This window comes from Lithobates pipiens, unplaced genomic scaffold (genome assembly GCF_037356315.1).
Source record: "Lithobates pipiens isolate NorthernLeopardFrog02 unplaced genomic scaffold, aLitPip1_a1.2 Scaffold_8, whole genome shotgun sequence".
Classification (NCBI taxonomy): Eukaryota; Metazoa; Chordata; class Amphibia; order Anura; family Ranidae; genus Lithobates; species Lithobates pipiens.
The window spans coordinates 621,718,590-621,739,356 of record NW_027507903.1 but is presented as its reverse complement, the minus strand read 5'-3'; the positions used below and the strand labels follow the sequence as shown (position 1 = coordinate 621,739,356).

Here is a 20,767-nt window from a genome sequence, read left to right as displayed (position 1 = left end):
AAAAATCCACACCAGATCCTCAATCTGAGTATGCAGCCTGACAATCCTTACTCACTATACTGTATCTATGGGGAACCAGAGTTATCACCCTAGGACAGAACTACAACACCTCCATCTCCCTAACATCAGCAGAGAGCACAGGAAGTAATCATTTGACGAGATTTCTGCTACTTTTGTTTTTGCACTTAAGCCTCGTATACGCGGTTCCATTGTTGGCAGGGCATTGTGTGATGACAGACTGTTAACCTAAAATCTTACTTTTAGTACGTTCCTTTTGACAATTGTTGTCCAATTTTTGGCCAACAAATGTTGGGTGACAGGCTAGTAAGTTTTCGGCAGACAACAGTTTGACATCAGATTTTCATATGGTCAGTACACAAATCCGTCACACAAAAGTCGAAAGTACCAACACACATGCTTGGAATCAATGATCTTCAAACACGAAATTAGCAGAGGGGCCCAAAGGGTGGCGCTCAAGAGCTGAAATTCCTTGTAGTACATCACTACATTCATGTTTGTGGCACAACAATTAGTATGCAAGACAAGATCCTGGCACACTCCCTTTTGCCAAAAATCAGACTCTCAGTTGGCCAACAATCGTACCGTGTGTACGAGGCTTTAGACATGTTGGTAGGTTAATTGGATCCTGCCTAAATTGACCCTAGTATGTGTATGTATGAATGTGAGTTAGGGAGATTACATTGTAAGTTCCTTGAGGACAGGGACTGATGCGAATGTACAGTATAGATGTAAAGTAAAGTGCTGCATAAACTCTTGTCGCTATATAAGTAAATATAGTAGGTAATGAAACATAACAAAATGCCTTAGAATATATATTTAGCAGACCAAAAGTGAACAGATAAGAGAAATTCATTGATAGAGTATACATACCCTTTAACATGTGGATGTCCAATCATTTGTGATCCCCTTTTCAAGTATCAAGTTTTATTTTCTAGCGTTCAGGTCGATGGGGAGGATTGAGATTCTAGAATTTTGTTAGAAAAACAATAACTGTCGCGCTAGGTACTCAAAGGCAGGAGCAAAGACTGGGGACATTGGCATGCATTTAACCATAGAGATTACAGTACAGCGAACAATAGAAATTGTGTTCATAGAGTGGAAGTATGAAATGGTTAAATCCAAGGGGCAATTGGCACCGTATAGTCCAGGTATCAGGTGGGGAATGGGAAAAGGGATACGTGGACAGAATTAATAATAAAATTAATAAATACATTTTAATTAAATTAAGGAATAAATAGTCCATATGTAGTCCATATATCCTGGGTGGTGGCCACAGGAGATAAAAGATCTGTAGGCTAACACAAAAAAGCCAGTACGCTGAAGACCAGAAGTCACTCTGGGATATGAGACACAAAAAAAACAAAAACAAAGAGCAGCACCAATCTAAGTGTAGTAGTGTTAAAAACAATTTAATTCTCAAGTACTGCACTCACTAGAGCAGGGTTAGGCAACCTCAGCCCTCCAGCTGTGGTGAAACTACAAATCCCCTCATGCCTCTGACTCTAGGAGTCATGCCTGTGATTGTCTGGGTCTTGCAATGTCTCATGGGACTTGTAGTTTCAAAACAGTTGGAGGGCTGAGGTTGCCTACATCTGCGCTAGAGAGTGGTGTAAACAGGCACATCTATTAGGCCCCTTTCACACTGGGGTGGGAGGAGCATCAGAGGTAAAGAATCTCTATTTTTGGCAGCACTTTACCGTCGGATTTGCAGTGCTATTTGCCCGCTAGCAGGGCTTTTAACCCCCCCCCCCCCCCACTAGCGACCCGAAAAGGAGTTAAATCCGCCTGCAAAATGCTGCCGGATTGGCGTTTTGCCAGCAGTGAGTTCACCGCTCCTTCACTGCTGCTGGCAGGACTTTTTGTGGCGCCCTGCCAGTGCACCCTCAGCCTTTCACACTGGAGTGAATGGTGCCACTTTTTTCAGGAGCCATAAGTCACTATTCTTAGTGCTGTAGCGCCTGAAAAACGCTGGCAGTGTGAAAGGGGTCTTACAGAGCAGCCCATGATGAAGAAGCATGCATGCACGAACCGGCCTTTTCCTCCCAGGGACCTGAGACTTCCCAGTGATGTCCCAGTGACAAAAGGCTTAGGGCGGAGCTAAAATCATGTGGGCTGAGGGGTTCTGGTGAGTGCATTTCTTACGGGGTACCTTTAAAAAGCACCAAATACGGTTTTGAAAAGCACCTGTCACTTTTACTTTTTTAACTTCATGATATATGGACTTTTTAAACACTAGCACTTCCCTAAGAGGGCTTTATAAGTGTTTTATGTTGATTTACCGTATTTGCCGGCGTATAAGGCGACTGGGCGTATAAGACGACCCCCTATTTTTCAAGTGAAAACATAGGTTTTGGGCAATACTCACGGTATAAGACTACCCCCCTTCTGAGGCAACACCATTTAAAAAAAACATTAGAACCATTAAAAAACACAAAGCAAGAATGCCAACTACTCATCCGCCATGCTGTGATATGTCATAAAGTAAATCAAACAATAATAACACAAACAGAGATCTATTGAAACCAAACCTATACCACTTTTGGGTTACATTCTATGGGAATTGTCCACCAAAATGCATTTAATAACCCCCCTGTCATATGTCCCAGATTTACCGGTCCCTCTTGGGTGCCTGGGACCTCAAAGGCAAACAGCAGGATGCATAGTAGTAATAGATCAGTGAATGGATTTACCCAGGGAAGTATGGTGAGCGGTGTATTATTTTAATGAATACAATGCCTGCTTGGATTGGCAGAGGCTCTAGCATCATCAGCCCTTGCCTCTCTCTCTCTCTCTCTCTCTCTCAAAGCCAATCCGAGCAGGCTACTCTATGTAGCCTGCTCGGATTGGCAGAGGTTGTTACTCCAATCCAAGCAGGCTCTGTATTCATTAATAGAATACATCGCTCGTCGGTATTGGCTCAACGGCATATACTGTTTGTAGCTGAAGCCACATACAGTATTAGCAGACATTTGGGGGCTGACATCCATTGGGCAGCATTGTATACCTAGCGTATAAGACGACCCCCAATTTTTGGGTATTTTTTTTAAGTGTAAAAGGTAGTCTTATATGCCAGAAAATACAGTATATGATGGCACTGCTGTTTTTGCACGATATTTATATATTTTTTAATTTCACATCAGATTGTTGCTTTTAGTATTGTGATTTTGTACACAAAGAATGCACTAATTACTGGTTGGACTGTTTGTATATCTGCACCCCAGTAGTACTGCACCAGATTGTGGTAATAATTACCCTGACCATTTGCACATCAATTTTGGACTGTTTGTATATCTGCACCCCAGTAGTACTGCACCAGATTGTGGTAATAATTACCCTGACCATTTGCACATCAATTTTGCACATATATTAGGCTTGGTTTTGTATCACATTGATATCATTTGCACAGTTATCGCATTAGGAAATAGAGATTCACTCAATAAATGTAGGGACCCTTCACAAGCCAGGAGTGTACAATACTCCACCCCAGAATAGCGCCACTTCTACCTTCTCACCTTTTATTACTGAACAGTAGTCCAGCTTGGACCAATACCAGTATGTATGTGCCATACACGTTGGAAGCTGGAAATCAGCTGGAAAGTAGGGTTGTGTGCCAGTCAGCTGCATTGTAAATGCAGAAGGTCATTTGCTTGGCAAGGGCACTATTCAGGGAACATTTTACATTTTCTCAATGAATGCAAAGCATTCTTTGATTGGACGAGGTGGAGAAGCAGGGAGATGATGTCACAATCTTCACCTTGTCCAATCAGAGAATGCTTTACGTTCATTAGAATGTGGATTGTTCTCTGAATGGCACCAGTGTTAAGCAAATTACCCCCTTTGTTAACTAAACAGCAGGGCAGATGCCCAACACGGAACCAAAATGCCAGCAGCAGTCAGAGTAGTAGCAGTACTACAGTGATTTCTAGCTTTCACAGGGATCCCACCGGTATGATATATGCATACTTATGTAACTATGTAAAAAATGCTATACCTAAACTTCAGCTTTAAATGTCCAAAGGGTCATTTGTTCTTTTTTCTAAAGTCACATTTATAGTTGTTAGCAAGTTCAAGTGAAATATTTGAATGAAGACTTTGGCACACAAAATTCAAGCTTTACAAATTAAGCTCGGTTATAAAGGCCCCCCCCTCCTTACTTGAGCCTCCTCCGGTCAAGCGATGTTCACGATAGCCTCAGCTGTATGGGGGCTCTCCCTCCTCATTGGCTGAGACAGCAGTGGAAGTCCATTGGCTCCCGCTGCTGTCATTTATAGACAGTGAGACAATGAGGAGAGAGCAGGGGGTGGGGCTGAGCCATTGCTCTATGTGTCTTATGGTTGCATAGAGCAGCGGCTTGGGAGGCCCCGGGGCAAGTGGCCCTTTCTTGGGGCACTACATGAGAGGGAGGAGCCAGGAGCACTGGCGGGTATCCTGAAAAAAAGAAGAGGATCAGAGCAGTTCTGTGCAAAACCACTGTACAGAGCAGATAAGTACAGGCATACCCCACTTTTAAGTACACAATGGGGTTTATTTACTAAAGCTGAAAAGTGCAAAATCAGGCTCACTTCTCCATAGAAACCAATGAGCTTCTAACCCCAGCTTGTTCAATTAAGTTTTGGTAATAAAACCTGGAAGCTCATTGGTTTCTATGCAGAAGTGAGCCTGATCTTGCACTTTCCAGCTTTAGTAAATAAAGCCCGTTGTGTACTTAAAAGTGGAGTATGCCCATATAACATGTTTGTTATTTAAAAAAAAGAAAAAGCTTTAACCTCCCTGGCGGTACCATTATTTCGGATTTTAGGTGCTAAAAGCGGTACCATTATTTTGCATGAAAATTTGGCGTTTTATATTGTAGTCCTGCAATTCTTAGGAATAACTCTCTTAAATCTGTCCAAACCAGAGTCTAGCAGACATCCCGGGTATGATAAAGTTTGAAAAATTAAATCATAAATTATAATATAAGAAATAATTATAAATAATTGTACCAAATAATAATATAACAATAATAAAAATTATTCAATAATGTAATCACATCAAAAACACTGAAATTTGCTCAGTTGCAGAATTGTCACTGTCATTACTTTTCAGTATTTGATGACGAATCTCCCCACAAATCGCTATCGCTCAATTCTGCGAGTGATTCTAATTTATTATCGCTGTTTTCTAGCTGCTCTAAAATCATTTTTGATGTACAGTGACAGTTTTGGTTGCTATGGACAATCTCCAGTTTCCAGGTATAAAGAACAGCTTTTATTATATAAAACTACATGCAGGACACTGGGCAGACCACTAGGGACAACGGGGATGTGAAATGTTTACATACAGCAATGTAATCTGTAAGATTACATTATACTGTATGTTTACTGTGTGTTTCACTTTTTGAATTTGGCGCCAATCTCCGTGCCCGTGCGTCGCAACGCTCGCAGGGCACGGAGATCGCCGATGTGATAGATCGAGCGAGACACGGCTCGCTCGTACAGCGGGGAGACGACGCTGGATCCGAGGGAGAAGGTGAGTATTCCTCCTCCTGGATCCAGCGATGCAGTCCCGAGTCTGACTCGGGGATACCGCTAATGGTATAAAAAATCCACCCCGAGTCAGACTCGGGAAAACCGTCAGGGGGGTTAATATCACTTTAAAGTAGACATCTAGACTATTCTTATCTATGCTTAAACCTACTACCACCCCTTCTAAATGCTATTCTAACTACCCTGTGAAAGGAAGATGCTTATACTTAATTATTCTGAGGGCATTCCTGGGCAGTCACATGATCAGTTCCAAGTGGCTGGCTTCAGGGGAGAGGAGATGCAGCTGACAATAGATGCCCCATAGCAGGACTATGGGTGATATCACCGAACAGGTGTTTCAACCATTGTAAGTGACCTCTCCCCTCACCTGAAGCCCATCACTGGGGAGACCAAGTGACTGGACTGTAGCGCCCTCAGAATAGGTAGGTACATATAATCCTAGGAATTAGGTGGAAGATTAGGAACAGGACTTCCCCTTTAGAGTTCAAAGGTCTAACTTTTGACCTTTTGGTATGGCTGGTTGTGGCTAATCCTGGGCATGCTAGTGTTAAAATGGTTGTAAAGGTTCGTTTTTCTTTATTTTCTTTTAAATAATGAACATGTCATACTTATCTCCATTGTGCAGTTGGATATGCACAGAGTGGCCCCAATCCTCTTCTTCTGGGGTCCCTCCACAGTGCTCTTGGCTCCTCCTCGTCTCGAGTGTCCCGCTGGAAAGCGCTCTCCAACGGGACACAAGTGCGGGCAAACTCCCATGTCCTGCTTTTGCGTCCATAGACATAGGCAGCCGGACTTGGCTCCGCCCCGTCTCCAGCATCATTGGATTTGATTGACAGCAGCAGGAGCCAATGGCTGCACTGCTATCAATCTATCCAATCAGGACACTGGCTGGAGCTGGTGTGCTCGTTTCTATCCTGGGAATTACAGGTTTCAGGTAAGTATAAGGGGGGCTTGGAGGCACTGCTGCAGCACATGAGGTTTTTCACCTTAATACATAGAATGCATTAAGGTGAAAAATGGCAAGGATTTACAACCCCTTGTTACAAATCTTTTATTGAAAACAAGTTTGTATTGAACATTGATGATAATAATCTAAACTTTTAATAAACAATAAATCTGAACATTTTAATAAAGGAGCCAAAGACATAATTGATGTGCCAAGTTTTATTATTCTGTGATAATAACTCATAGTTGTGATATTTGTAAATTTTTGCAGTCTTCATGTCTTCCAGTGTATATAACGGCATATGACAGCATGCATATCCTTGTTCCTCAGGCTGTATATTATGGGATTGAACAATGGCGTTACTACAGTAAATACAACCGATAACATTTTGTTAAGAGCCAATGAATGTCCTCTCACTGGAATAAAATAATTTATGAACATGACACCATAAAATATACCCACCACCAAGAGGTGAGTACTACAGGTAGAAAAAGCTTTCTGCCTGCTACCAATAGACGGCATTTTAAGGATGACTATAAATATACACACATAGCTTGCAATAATTAAAATAAATGGAACAGCAACCATGGGGATGGTTAGAACAAATATTTCGATTTCCAGACCAGAAGTGTCTGAACAAGCAATAGTTACAAAAGGAGCAAGATCACAGAAGTAATGGTCAATGTTATTTCGACCACAGAACTTAAGCATTACTAGGAGGCTCATTGGGATCAATCCCAAAATAAAACCTAACATCCAACAAGAAACAATCAAGAAATATTGAAGGTTGTGGCCCATTATTGTGTTATAGTGTAAAGGTCTACATATGGCCAAGTATCGATCATAGGACATTACTGTGAGCAGATAACACTCAGAAGTACCTGAAGATACATACAAATAGCTTTGAATGATGCATCCTGTGACAGACATGGTGGCTCCATCCATCCATATGATACGTAACATATTGGGGACAATAACAGTCACTAAACACATTTCTGAAAGTAAGAAAATTGTTAGGAACATGTACATGGGGGAATGCAGAGAGGTTTTGGTTGACACTAATATGATTATCATAATATCGAGGAGAACCGTCATCATGTATGCTGAAAATATAAGAGTGAAGAGAAAAAACCTTAACCCATTGAGTCCAGGGAATCCAAGAAAAATCAATTCAGCCGCTGCTGTTGCATTTCCAAAATTCATTGTCATTTTCATGGCTGCAAAGACAGAAAATGTTTTAAGGTCTACATTGCTTGTTCTTCGTTTTCACCTTATGATGACATTATTTGACATTGAACACAAAGTATACAATAAAACTTGACATATCAACCTCTTTTTATGACAGAGGTAAGGAAACAAAACAAAACAAAAAAAAAAGCACACCAAATAACAGCCATGAAATATAAAATACAAGTTAACAACAGAAAAAAACACAGTGGCCACTTTCTCTAAATGCTTACCTAATCCAAGTTAGGATGCCAGAACCAGGCATTTATTTACGTCTCTGTGATAGTGGCAGCCTGCTTCATTGGGGCTAGTTAGAAACACCTCCCAGGGAACATGTTTAACCCCTTGATCACCCCCCTAGTGTTAACCCCTTCCCTACCAGTGACATTTACACAGTAATCAGTGCTTTTTTCTTATAGCATTGATCGCTGTATACATGTTAATGGTCCCAAAAAAGTGTCAAAAGTGTCCCATCTGTCCGCAGTGTCGCAATCCCGATAAAAATCGCAGCTCGACCGACATTACTAATAAACAAAAATAATAATGATAATAAAAATGCCATAAAAATGGCATAAATCTTTCCCATAGTTTGCAGACGCTATAACTTTTACGTAAACCAATCAATATACGCTTATTGTGAATTTTTTTCTACCAAGAATATGTAGAAGAATATATTGGCCTAAACTGATAAAGAAATTTATTTTTTAAAAACATTTTTGGGGATATTTATTATAACAAAAAGTAAAAAATATCGTTTTTTTTTCTAAATGTTGCTGTTTTTTAGTTTGTAGTGCAAAAAAACCCACAAATATACCACCAAAAGAAAGCTCTATTTGTGGGGAAAAAAAGAAGCAAATTTAGTTTGGGTACAGAGTCGCACGACTGCGCAATTGTCAGTTAAAGCAAGACAGTGGCAAGTTGTAAAAAGTGCTCTGATCAGGAAGGGGGTAAAATATTCCGGGGCTGAAGTGGTTAAAAAGCGTGGGCCCTGTACTGAGCAAAACATGGGAATTCACCTGTGAAGCTTCACAGGTAAATTCCCACCAGTCAGTGTCCTTCATACCATTTTAAACACCTGGAAGAAGGTCAGAGTGTGGACATCCCTCGCTGTAAAGGTATTCTATGAGTCTGTGTGGATTCGGAGTCCTAGAGAGGAAGTAACCTAGGCCATCGTTGCCTCATCAGTGATCAGTGTGTATGCTCATTGATCTTCACCCCAGTACCATTCTATGGAGCGGATGGTCAGCTTTCTTGTAATATCAACCAATGCAGCTCAGCAGCCGCTCAGATGTTACTACAAGCAGCGGGAAGGGCCACTCCCCCCTCCCTCCGCCTTCTGCCTCTTTGTCCAGGTCTCCCGTCCCACCGGGAAGCCCCGAGCGACAAGCCGGTACATCCGCTGGCCAGAAACCCAAACAAAACCGGGATCGGCTTTGTTCAGGGCTCAGATCTAAAAACCCGGAAGCGATGTCATGATATCACTTCCGGATTACTGGCATCCTAAAGGCGCCAGTTTTTAAAAGTAGAAGGTTTTGAAAAATTTTAATTTGAAAATGCCGATCTTACTGTTTTGAATACTTTCAAGTCCATCAAGAGTACCTGTCGCTGTTTATTACTGTCATAAGGGATGTTTACATAAATACTTTAAATCTACAGAATATTGGCAACTGATTTCGGCTATCAGCCAATCGGCCTGAAAGGCAGACAAAAAAAAAAATGGTATCGGTCAACCCCTAAAAAACTGTTACCATTTCTTCAGGGCAGATACAGTTTTTTTATATATATATATATATATATATATATATATATATATATATATATATTTCATGTTTATAATAGCATACTGCCAAGAATGTCAGCCCCCTGGCAACAATGGCCCATTTTTCACAGTAGTGTTAAAAAAAAAATTCTTGCAGTCAACTAATACATACGCCTACATTAAGCATTCAACTTTTTCACAGGTTTGTAAATTTGTATATCATAACCAGAAGTGGTCAAATTTAGCAAATTTTATATTATTTTCTCTCCAATTTTGCTAGGTTTTGATTACTTTAATGTGTGAGTTAAAGAGTTTTTATTTAAAGAGTTATTTAAAAGAGTGACTTTAAAGAGTTGATCTGATCTGTGATGAATCCTGCAGTTCAAAATAGAACTGCAATTTGTTTCGTAACTAATCGAAATTTGGCCAAATTGTTCCATTTTTTGGACATTTGGATGCATCCGAATGTCCATAGAAAAAATAATGAATTTCAACTAATACCAAAGAAATTTTTTATATTATAAATACTGTTCTTTCTGCCTGGAAACTGGAGATTGTCCATAACAACCAAAACCGTGCCTTTACATCACAAGTGGTTTTCAACCAGCTAGAAAACAGTGATAATAAATTAGAATCATTTGCAGAATTGAGCGATAGTGATTTTGTGGGAAGATCCGTCATCAAATGCTGAAAGTAATGACAGTGACAATTCTGCAACTGAGCAAATTTCAGTGTTTTTGATTTGATTACATTATTGAATCATTTTTTTAATCATTATATTATTATTTGTTATAATTATTCATAGTTATTTATTATATTTTAAATTATGATTTTGTGTTTCAAACTTTATCATACCCGGGATGTGTACTAGACTCTTGTTTGGACAAATTTAAGTGTGTTATTCCTAAGAATTACAGGCCTACAATATAAAACACCAAATTTTCATGGAAAACAATGTACTGCTTTGAGCATCAAAAATCTGAAATAATCATACCGCCAAGAAGTTTAATTTGTTAAAGGTCTAATGAAACAGCAGGTTAACTCAGAATAAATCTTGCAGCCAAATCAGCGGATTCATTTTGTGCTGGAGGTTGGATTAATAATACTGGCAATGTGTATTCCTGAGCATTGAGTGAGAAGGATGTTGTATTTGAGCAGAGGAGACGAGTTTTGAGAAGCAGCAGGTGAGCTATTGCGTATGTGTGTAAGGCTACTTTCACATACATTTTACCCTAAAAATAGCGCCTGCAAAGTGCCTGAAACCTGCCTATCATGCCTTCACACTGGGGCGGTGTGCTTGCAGGACGGGGAAAAAAGTCCTGCAAGCAGTTTTATACAGCGCTCCTACACTGCCCCTGCCCATTGGAATGAACGGGCAGCTCTTCCGAAAACACCTGAAAAGCGATTCGGAAGCACCGCAACACGAACAGTTCAAACCCTTTCTTTGGCCGCTAGTGGGGGTTAAAAGTGACCCCCACTAGCGGCCACAAAGAGCCTCTAATGGACCCGCCGCTCCAGTGTGAAAGCAGCCCTAATGGATTCAGCCTCTAAACATCAGGTTCCTCTGGGTGCCAGTAGAAGGGCCACAGCACAACCACTGGCAAAGTGCATTCCTGAGAAGGGTGTCTTATTGCATTTGAGCAGAGGAGATGAGTTTTGAAAAGCAGCAGAAGAGACATTGTCATTGTGTGAGTTAATGGATTTAATATTATTATTATCATTTTTATTATTTATATAGTGCCAACAGTTTGCGCTTTACAAAGTGGGGGCAGACAGTACAGTTACAATACAAATCAATACAGGAGGGATCAGAGGGCCCCGCTCCTTAGAGCTTACAATCTCCCGCAACAACCAACTATGCGAATTACGATTCCTTATCACAAATATATCACAAATCACAAATATATAATATATATATATATATATATATATATATATATATATATATATATATATATATATATATATATATATATATATAAAAATAACAAATTATCCAAAAAAAGAAACAATAAAGAATAAAACAAATCGATTTGTTATAACGAATATCTATACACTAAAGAAATAACATAAATTAATGTATAGACATATACACACTGAAATATTTAGTTTCGGAATTTCGTTTTCGTCCGAAAAATAAATTTATTTAGTTACACCCAAAATTTGTTTCCTGACAGACTCCATGGCAGCCTACGTGTGGGTTTAGTCCCGCCTCCATTACCCTATAGGACGACACTCCCATAAATCTTTGCTCCCTGCCACAGACCGTGTTCTTTTTTTGTCCTCCTCCATAGGACTTAACATGTGTCTTTTTACCCTGAAGACTTACTTTTTTCTGCATTACGGACCGGCCGTGTGACTTAGAAGTCGCAAATTTCCAATAAGCTCTAGCTACTAGCGGAGTATGGAAAAGGGGCATATGGAAGAGGCGCTGAAGAGGTGTATGCCTGGTCACTGACAGGTGAAACTGCGTTTTAAGTCGTGAACCTTGCTACTAGCAGGTGACTGTTCGCCCCCAACCTCCCCCCCTCTCAGAAGTCCGGCATGTGTGGGGTCCTACCTCGGCTGGTGTCCGTCTACTGGAGTGGTGAGCCTTTTTCTTTCCATGGCAGCCTTTATTTGTCTGTTGTCTGCTTTCTTTTTTGTGCAGTGTCCCTCCGTTTTTCATCTCCCCATACAGCGCCGTGCGGTGTATCTGGCTTGATTGAGCGGCTGGTTTCCGTGCGTTCCAGCCGCCCAGTTACTTCCTTGTTCGCCGCTCGGTCGTTCTGCACATGCGCGAGACCGGAGCGAGGACGAGGCTTGGTTCGCGCATGCGCGATGCGGGCTTCGCGCATGCACACTAGCGTTTTAGTGACGAAAATCGTGACGTCATTATGGCGGTGAATTTAAAAACGGAAAACAGCTGGTAGTATCCCTGGGATGTTTGTGAAGCCTGCAGCATCATTCCTGAGCTTTGATTCTTCTGTTTTAAGGTAAGTGTCTTTATGGGATCAGTTTTTTCTCTGCCTCCTTGCTGTTTTCTGTATTTAAATTAGGCTGTTTTTTCTCCAGCCCTGATGGATCCTGTGGATGCCTCACCGCCTGCTAGTGGCCAGCCCCCTCGGAGAAGGTACTTCTTTTGGGGTTACCTGCCGGGGGGGGGGAAGCAGTGGAACATTACGGAATGTTCCACTAACACTGCTGGTTTGTTCTACAGCCCTTCTAGGTCTACTCAACGATGAAGCTCTCACCGAGGAAGTGACTCGTCTAAGTCCCACCGCCGGCATTCCTCTTCCAGGTCCAGACGACGTGATTCTCCTGCAAGAACCAGTCTCCGTAGCCGGGAATCTTCCCGCCCTTCAACAGCTCGCCCAAGTCACGGAGCTGAAGGTGTATTCTGGGGGTGCAAGACGCAGGTTCCTGCTGACAAGTCCCTTTGTGATGACTGTTATATCAAAGCGACGGGTGAAAGGAGTGACTCTGACCAACAGCTAAGGTCTATGGTGGAAAGATTGGTTAAGGACAGTCTTAAGAAGTTTGAAGCCCCCCAGTTGTCTCCCATAGAGTCTCCAAGGTCTCTGGGGAGGGATGCTCAGGCCCAGGACACTTGGGATTCCTCGTTGCCTAGCCATCCATCTGCTGTCCTTTCAGAGAGTGAATCTGAAGAGGAAGAGTCTGGTTCAGGTTTTGACTTTGCCCTGCTCCCTCCCTTGGTCAAAGCCATTAAGGAAACACTGAACTGGGAAGAGCCGGTAGTGGCCCCGGCAAAACAAAGAAAATTTTTCAAACAATTGAGGAAAGAGCGTATTAGCTTCCCCTTCCTCTCAGAACTGATTTCAGATGAGTGGAGTAAGGTAGAGAAAAAGAATTCTCTTCTATCTAAGATTCAGAGACTTTATCCTTTCAAGGAAGAAGAGGTTAAGAATTTGGAGTCTCCCCTTGCCAATCAAATGGATCTCAGTGACGTCAGATGCCAGCAACAAAGGCTGGGGGGCACATTGCCTTTCGGAAAAAGGCTCAGGGCATTTGGGACTTTCCCGCTCGGGGAATAGTGTCGAATGTGTTGGAACTACGAGCAGCCTTCCTAGTGCTGTTGGCGTTTCCACATCTGATAGTGGGTGCATCCGTAGTCCTCAGGCTGGACAATACGACTGCAGTCGCATACGTGAGGAAGCAAGGGGGCACCAGAAGTCGGTCTTTGCTGAAGGAAGTGGATCCAATAATGCGTTGGGCCCAGAGGAACCTGTCCAACCTAACAGCAGCCTATGTACCCGGAGTCCTCAATGTCCAGGCGGACTTTCTATCACGAGTCCACTTGGACAACAACGAATGGACCCTTCACGAAGAAGTGTTCCAGTGGGTTCTATCCCTGGGGATGTCTCCAGTAGTGGACCTATTCGCCTCTCGTTTCAACAAGAAGCTAACAAGGTTCTATTCAAGGTTCAAGGATCCGCAGGCCTAACAGAGCAATGGCGATTCCACAAGGCATATGCCTTCCCTCCAATGCCAATCATCTTCCAATTCCTGAAGAGACTCAGATGGGAAGGAGTAGAAGTATTGGCAATAATTCCGTACTGGCCCAACAGGCCGTGGTTTCCTCTCCTATCCCTCCTCAGCTTTCGGGACCCGGTTCCTCTTCCGTCCAGACGGGACCTTCTCTCCCAAGGGTCGGTTCTCCATCCATGTCCGGCTCAACTCCGGTTGAAGGTCTGGTTCTTGAGAGGGGAAGGCTGGAAGCTCTAGGGTGTCCTAAGGAAGCCATCCCCACTCTCCTAAGTGCAAGGAGAAGAAGCACTAATAAAGTGTATGAACGAATCTGGGCCAAGTTCGTTTATTATGTGTCCCACCAGAACCAGTTCCTATGTTTCACCCACAGTTCAAGATGTGTTGGGGTTCCTGCAATCAGGTTTGGACTTACCTCTATCAGTTAGCTCCCTTCGGGTTCAAGTTTTAGCTATTTCTGCTTTTACAGGGGTTCAGTGGGCCAGCCACGCCCTTATTGAGCAGTTTTTTAAGGGTGCAGTAAGATTGAGACCCCAAAGAAAACCCAGATTCCCTAAATGGGATCTATCTCTAGTCCTGGACTTCTTTTCTCTGCTCAGTAAGGATCTCTCCATCCGAGAACTTACCTTGAAAACCACGTTCCTGGTGGCAGTCACCTCAGCGAAACGAGTTTCGGAAATTCAAGCTCTGGGAGTCAAGGAGCCTTTTCTAACCTTTTTTCCGGACAGAGTGGTCCTAGTTCCAATGTTGGGGTCAAACCCTAAGGTCACTTCAGTCTTTCATGATAATCAGGAAATCTCTCTACCCTTATTCCGATCCTCGGATTCCTCAGAAATTCATCCTCTTGACGTTGGACGCTCTTTAAAGCTCTACTTGGAAGCTACAGCTCCGTTCCGGCAGTCGGACTCCCTGTTCGTTCTGTTCTGTGGAAAGAACAAGGGCACTAGAGCATCAGTCAGGGCAATTGCAGCATGGATAGTTCAAGCGATCCAGTGGGCATACAGAGAAAAGGGCTTGGCTCCTCCTCAGGCGGTGACGGCACATTCGACCAGAAGTCTTTCTACCTCATGGGCAGCTTCTCGCCATGTGGCTCCTGACGTGATATGCAGGGCAGCCTCGTGGTCTTCCATTCACACCTTTATGTCTCATTATTGTGTTGAGCCAGCGGCTTTATCCTCAGTTGATTTTGGAGTTAAAGTTTTGTCAGTTGACGGTGTCAAATAAATCTTTGTTAAGCAGCATTTTTTGCCCACCCGGGTGTGTCTTGGCGAGTTATTTCTCAGTTATTTCTCACACGTAGGCTGCCATGGAGTCTGTCAGGAAAACGGAAAATTTATGTCAAATACTTACTGTAATTTTCCTTTCCTGATGGACTCCATGGCAGCAGGAGTTCCCTCCCAAATGGCTGGAGTAGGATAGTTACCGAACACGGCCTGTGGCAGGGAGCAAAGATTTATGGGAGTGTCGTCCTATAGGGTAATGGAGGCGGGACTAAACCCACACGTAGGTAAGTATTTGACACAAATTTTCAGTTTTTAATACATTTGTCCGAAAATCCGAAATAATTAAGGACGAATCTGTCATTGAAGGCTTATGGTGTATATCTAATGTTCTAAGAAGATTTGGCGGAGCAGCTAAACTGTTCGACGCCGCAATCGTACATTTCTTGTTGAATGTTCCGCCTACAAGCTATAGTAGAATTCTAATGTTGTATGACACTAGTAATAATTATATTTATTAATTATTATTACTAGTCAACCAACATTAGAATTCTTCTATAGCCTATGGACGGAGCATTTGACCATCAATGTCCGCTCGCGGCGACTGCTTCGTCGAATCTTCATGTCGAATCTTTTTTCTCTATGTCGAATAATCTTGGACTAATAGAGTTATGTTTCGGCACATTTGACCTTTTTTCTATTGTCTCTACAATGTCAAATCCTTTCTGTCTATGTAGAATAATCTTGGACTAATAGAGCTAAGGTTAGGCACATTCAACCAGAGGCTCGATAGACACAGATCGCTATTGTCAGCATTATGTCGAATCTCCTATCTGTATCGAACTGTTGTCACAACGAAAACGAAAATAAAGCATTTTTTTTATATCTGATCTTTTGGTTTTCGGATTCTGCACATTCATTATCGTTTGTTAAAACGATAATGAAAAATCCCAAAATGCATTCGGACAAAAACGAATGCACATGTCTATTAACTTACCAAAACGAATATAACAGAACAAAATGATGTATTTTACGAATGAAAACAAAACTAAACTAAACAAAATTTTCCACTGTGCACAAGTCTAGTTCGAAATACCATGTAATTGATGTTTGTAAATCCTCTTTTTTTTAGATCATAGAAATCGGCATGCATATATTCTGATAATTCTGAAAGTGTGTGATTCACAGAAAAAGATATGATTCACCTTTTCAGAAAAAAATTTATAAAATGTGAACTCACACTCTCTCGCCACCCTTCCAATCCCTGCTAAAGTTACCTCCACGAATGATGAGCTGTCAGAGGAAATATGAAGTTCCTGCTTTTCTTCCCTTCTTTCTGCAAGGCTTCCAAGATGGGTCAGAGTGATTCTTATTGGGGCATATTTCATGGTAGACTCTAAACTGATGAGCTGTAAAGGCTTTTAAATTGTTGCCTATGAAGAATTTTAGGTACCATGGCTTTTTTCAATATCACAGGTGCAATCAATTTTAAGACTTGACATAGTTTGACTGCGGACAAGTAAACCTCATAGCCATCATCATAAAGAGCGTTGCTTTCATTTTTGTATTTTAAAAAATCAGGATGCCTACTCATTAGTCAATCAGTACCTTGACAATTATTATAATTTCAAAGACTGGAAATTTTGCTTTAGAATTAAATAATATAAAAATAAAATAAAAATATATGTGTACAAATAAACAATTCTTTATGATTTTTCTTGGACTGTAAATCGTGAACAAAGGGTGTAAAGCAGAGAAAATATCAAGGACCTGTTGATAAAATGATCCTGAAATAAGATAATCCAAATGTGTGTGAGAATGAGCTCTGGGTATAATTTGCTGTGTTATTTTCTATAATTCAATAATAATAATAATTATAATGCTCAGTGAGCTTATATATATATGTATATATATAAATATATAAATATTCTTGTGTCCTTGGAATTAATTTCTAGTTATCCCTGGCGTACAATTTATATACTCCTCAGATACAATAATCTTGATTGCTAAAATTGTTAAGCATTTTTTGTAATTGACTATGGGATTTTGAAACTGGTTTGAATTTGACTATTAATTTCAGTAGGAGGTCAGCAATAGTAGCCTTTACATTTTTTTCGTAAATCATATACATTTTGTTATAAAGTTTTTGGGAATCTCAAAGAAATAAAATGTATTTTTTTTTTGTTTAAGGTTTTATTTTATACTTTATTATTATTATTATTATTATATTATAGACAATTTATATAGCACCAACAGTTTATGCAGAGCTTTACAATGTATAGGGGGGACAACACAATTACAGTACAGTTCAATACAAAAGGTACAAGAGGGCCATATTCTAACATCATATACAGATTGAAGTTCATTCCTTTTGATCTGCAGTTAAATGACAGTAGATCTTAAAGACAGCACATCGAATGCATGAGAGAATAGCAATCACTATTCAACAAAATAGGTTATTGCAAATTAGAATTTAAGTATGTTCGGATACAGACATACAGTCCATTACATTTCCAATAGAGACTATTATGCAATTGCAGAACATCTAGTACTCACTGGTAAAGCACATTGACAGAGTTCTCAAATATAAATTTTGATGGGATTGTCAGTTCCTAGAACAAGAAGATCCACAAATATGTGCAGCATGCTAGAAAGAAGCTAGAGGGTCTATGGCATAATTGGATCCTCATACTTTACTGCTCACACTTCCTGAGTTCCAACTTGGACCCCCCCCCAAAAAAATCAGTGCCACTAGATTGGATTGAAAAGCTATCCATCAAGACCATAATAATGAATGCTTGTTGATGGCTCCTCATAGTTGATAAGTAGAATTGTTCTAATTGTAACTTCCATGATTCAACAGAGGGTGATGTTAGAAACCCACATAAGGTCAACCATCCAGTGTACCACAAAGATGGCCCTTGATGGAGCCATGGTAGTATAGGAATCTAAATTAGAAGATTCAAACAAGCTATGGTGTCTGTTTATTAAACCGAGAATAGCTCTGATCCTGATGTTCGCAGCTCATCTCAGATCATTATCGGTTTATGATACTGAGATGATCAGGGGAGAACATATTTTTCCACTGTTTATCTCAGCACACAGAGAATCTGTAATTGACAGAAATAGACAGTTTTTGAAGGTGTGATCTCAGCAACTCACTGGTGATCTCTGTGAGAACTCTCCTTCCCAGATAGTCCAGCCCAGAGGTGTAGAATCAAGGAGAGAAGAGACAATCCCTGGAGAATGGAGGAGGAAGGAAGAAGATTATTGACTTCCTTCTTCCTTGATCAGACCCTCAAGACAGTAAAAAGACCCCCTGGCTTTCACAAAACAGGTAGAGCAGGCTAGAAACACTATATATATATATATATATATATATATATATATATATATATATATATATATATACACTACCGTTCAAAAGTTTGGGGTCACATTGAAATGTCCTTATTTTTGAAGGAAAAGCACTGTACTTTTCAATGAAGCTAACTTTAAACTAGTCCTAACTTTAAACAAATATACTCTATACATTGCTAATGTGGTAAATGACTATTCTAACTGCAAATGTCTAGTTTTTGGTGCAATATCTACATAGGTGTATAGAGGCCCATTTCCAGCAACTATCACTCCAGTGTTCTAATGGTACAATGTGTTTGCTCATTGGCTCAGAAGGCTAATTGATGATTAGCAAACCCTTGTGCAATCATGTTCACACATCTAAAAACAGTCTAGCTCCTTCCAGAAGCTACAAAACTGACCTTCCTGTGAGCAGATTGAGTTTCTGGAGCATCACATTTGTGGGGTCAATTAAACGCTCAAAATGGCCAGAAAAAGAGAACTTTCATCTGAAACTCGACAGTCTATTCTTGTTCTTAGAAATGAAGGCTATTCCATGCGAGAAATTGCAAAGAAATTGAAGATTTCCTACAACAGTGTGTACTACTCCCTTCAGAGGACAGCACAAACAGGCTCTAACCAGAGTAGAAAAAGAAGTGGGAGGCCGCGTTGCACAACTAAGCAAGAAGATAAGCACATTAGAGTCTCTAGTTTGAGAAACAGACGCCTCACAGGTCCCCAACTGGCATCTTCATTAAATAAATGAATAAGGAAGGCTATCACTCCATTTTGCAACGCCATGCCATACCCAGTGGACAGCGCTTGATTGGAGCCAATTTCATCCTACAACAGGACAATGACCCTAAACACACCTCCAAATTGTGCAAGAACTATTTACAGCAGAAGCAGGCAGCTGGTATTCTATCGGTAATGGAGTGGCCAGCACAGTCACCAGATCTGAACCCCATTGAGCTGTTGTGGGAGCAGCTTGACCGTATGGTACGCCAGAAGTGCCCATCCAACCAATCCAACTTGTGGGAGCTGCTTCTAGAAGCGTGGGGTGCAATTTCTCCAGCTTACCTCAATAAATTAACAGCTAGAATGCCAAAGGTGTGCAATGCTGTAATTGCTGCAAAAGGAGGATTCTATGACGAAAGCAAAGTTTGATGTAAAAATAATGTCATTTCAAATACAAATCATTATTTCTAACCTTGTCAATGTCTTGACTCTATTTTCTATTCATTTCACAACGTATGGTGGTGAATAAGTGTGACTTTTCATGGAAAACACAAAATTGTTTGGGTGACCCCAAACTTTTCAACGGTAGTGTATATATATATATATATATATATATATATATATATATATATATATATATATATATGTAGCGGCGGCTCTTGAAGAGCACGCGATATGCGTTTTTCAGAGTTAAACTTTACCTAAACTGCAGTTTGGTTTGGGTTTATTTGTCTAAATTGGACCTCTGCATCAGTCTGACTGGACTGTGAGATGTTCAGCCTGGCCACAGGGGGCACTGTCTCTTGTGTCAGGCGTGGAACTATGGTCTGGTTAGGTGCTTAAGTTACTCTCTTTCAGGAGCCAGGTCAGTGGGAATGGCCCTCTCGCTGTGCCCTCTGGGAGAGGGTATTTAAGATGCAGACATCACGTAGTTAGGGGTTCCGGTCCAGTATGATGTGCTGACTTCATGGTCCTGGTCCTCCTGATCAGCCTCCAGGAAGTCTATGGCCTGGGGTGCGGATCCACCCGACTTTAATGTCTCGGGGCTGGCTAGCCTGAGGCAAGGAAACTAAAGGAGGATTCTGAGGTGGTTGGGTGCCGTCTCCGGTCCGGGAGAGACCCAGAGTACTTCAAGCATTCCAGGGGAGGACACTTTAGAAGAACACCACGTACAGGTTGGTTTTCTTAACAAGAGCCTGGAAGGGCTGAAGTAACCGAGAGAATCCGGTCTTGTGGATATCGTCAAGCAGGCTGAAAGATCGAGGTATCCTACAGGGATTCAAGTTTAGTTTCCCTACATGTTCTACAACAATGTCTGTGGCAGAGACATTATTTTGTACATTCTACAACAATGTCTGTGGCAGAGACTTGTTCCTGAGTAAGCACCTTGTCGGCTGCTAGGCCTTGTGAGAGAGGGACTGTCCAACCTGGGTGACCATCCAGCTCCGAATGGCTATTCTCTGGATGCAGTCAAAGTAAGCAAGTTTTTCAACTTTTTTTTTACTTT

General features: G+C 41.2%; 1 protein-coding gene across 1 annotated transcript; it reads right to left on the bottom strand.

Moving 5' to 3' along the window:
* Positions 1 to 6,747: 6,747 nt before the first annotated feature.
* On the bottom strand, positions 6,748 to 17,108 carry LOC143963890 (olfactory receptor 6N1-like). Its single transcript, XM_077473629.1, has 2 exons — positions 16,461 to 17,108; positions 6,748 to 7,709 (listed from the first exon to the last, which is right to left on the bottom strand). Exon 2 carries the CDS (start codon positions 7,705 to 7,707, stop codon positions 6,766 to 6,768), a length of 942 nt encoding a protein of 313 aa, XP_077329755.1. The 5' UTR covers positions 7,708 to 7,709; positions 16,461 to 17,108; the 3' UTR covers positions 6,748 to 6,765.
* Between the last annotated feature and the right edge of the window lie 3,659 nt (positions 17,109 to 20,767).

What these genes read in the sequence shown, in the direction of transcription:
- LOC143963890 (XM_077473629.1), bottom strand. Translation starts at nt 7,707, where the DNA reads ATGAAAATGACAATGAATTTTGGAAATGCAACAGCAGCGGCTGAATTG.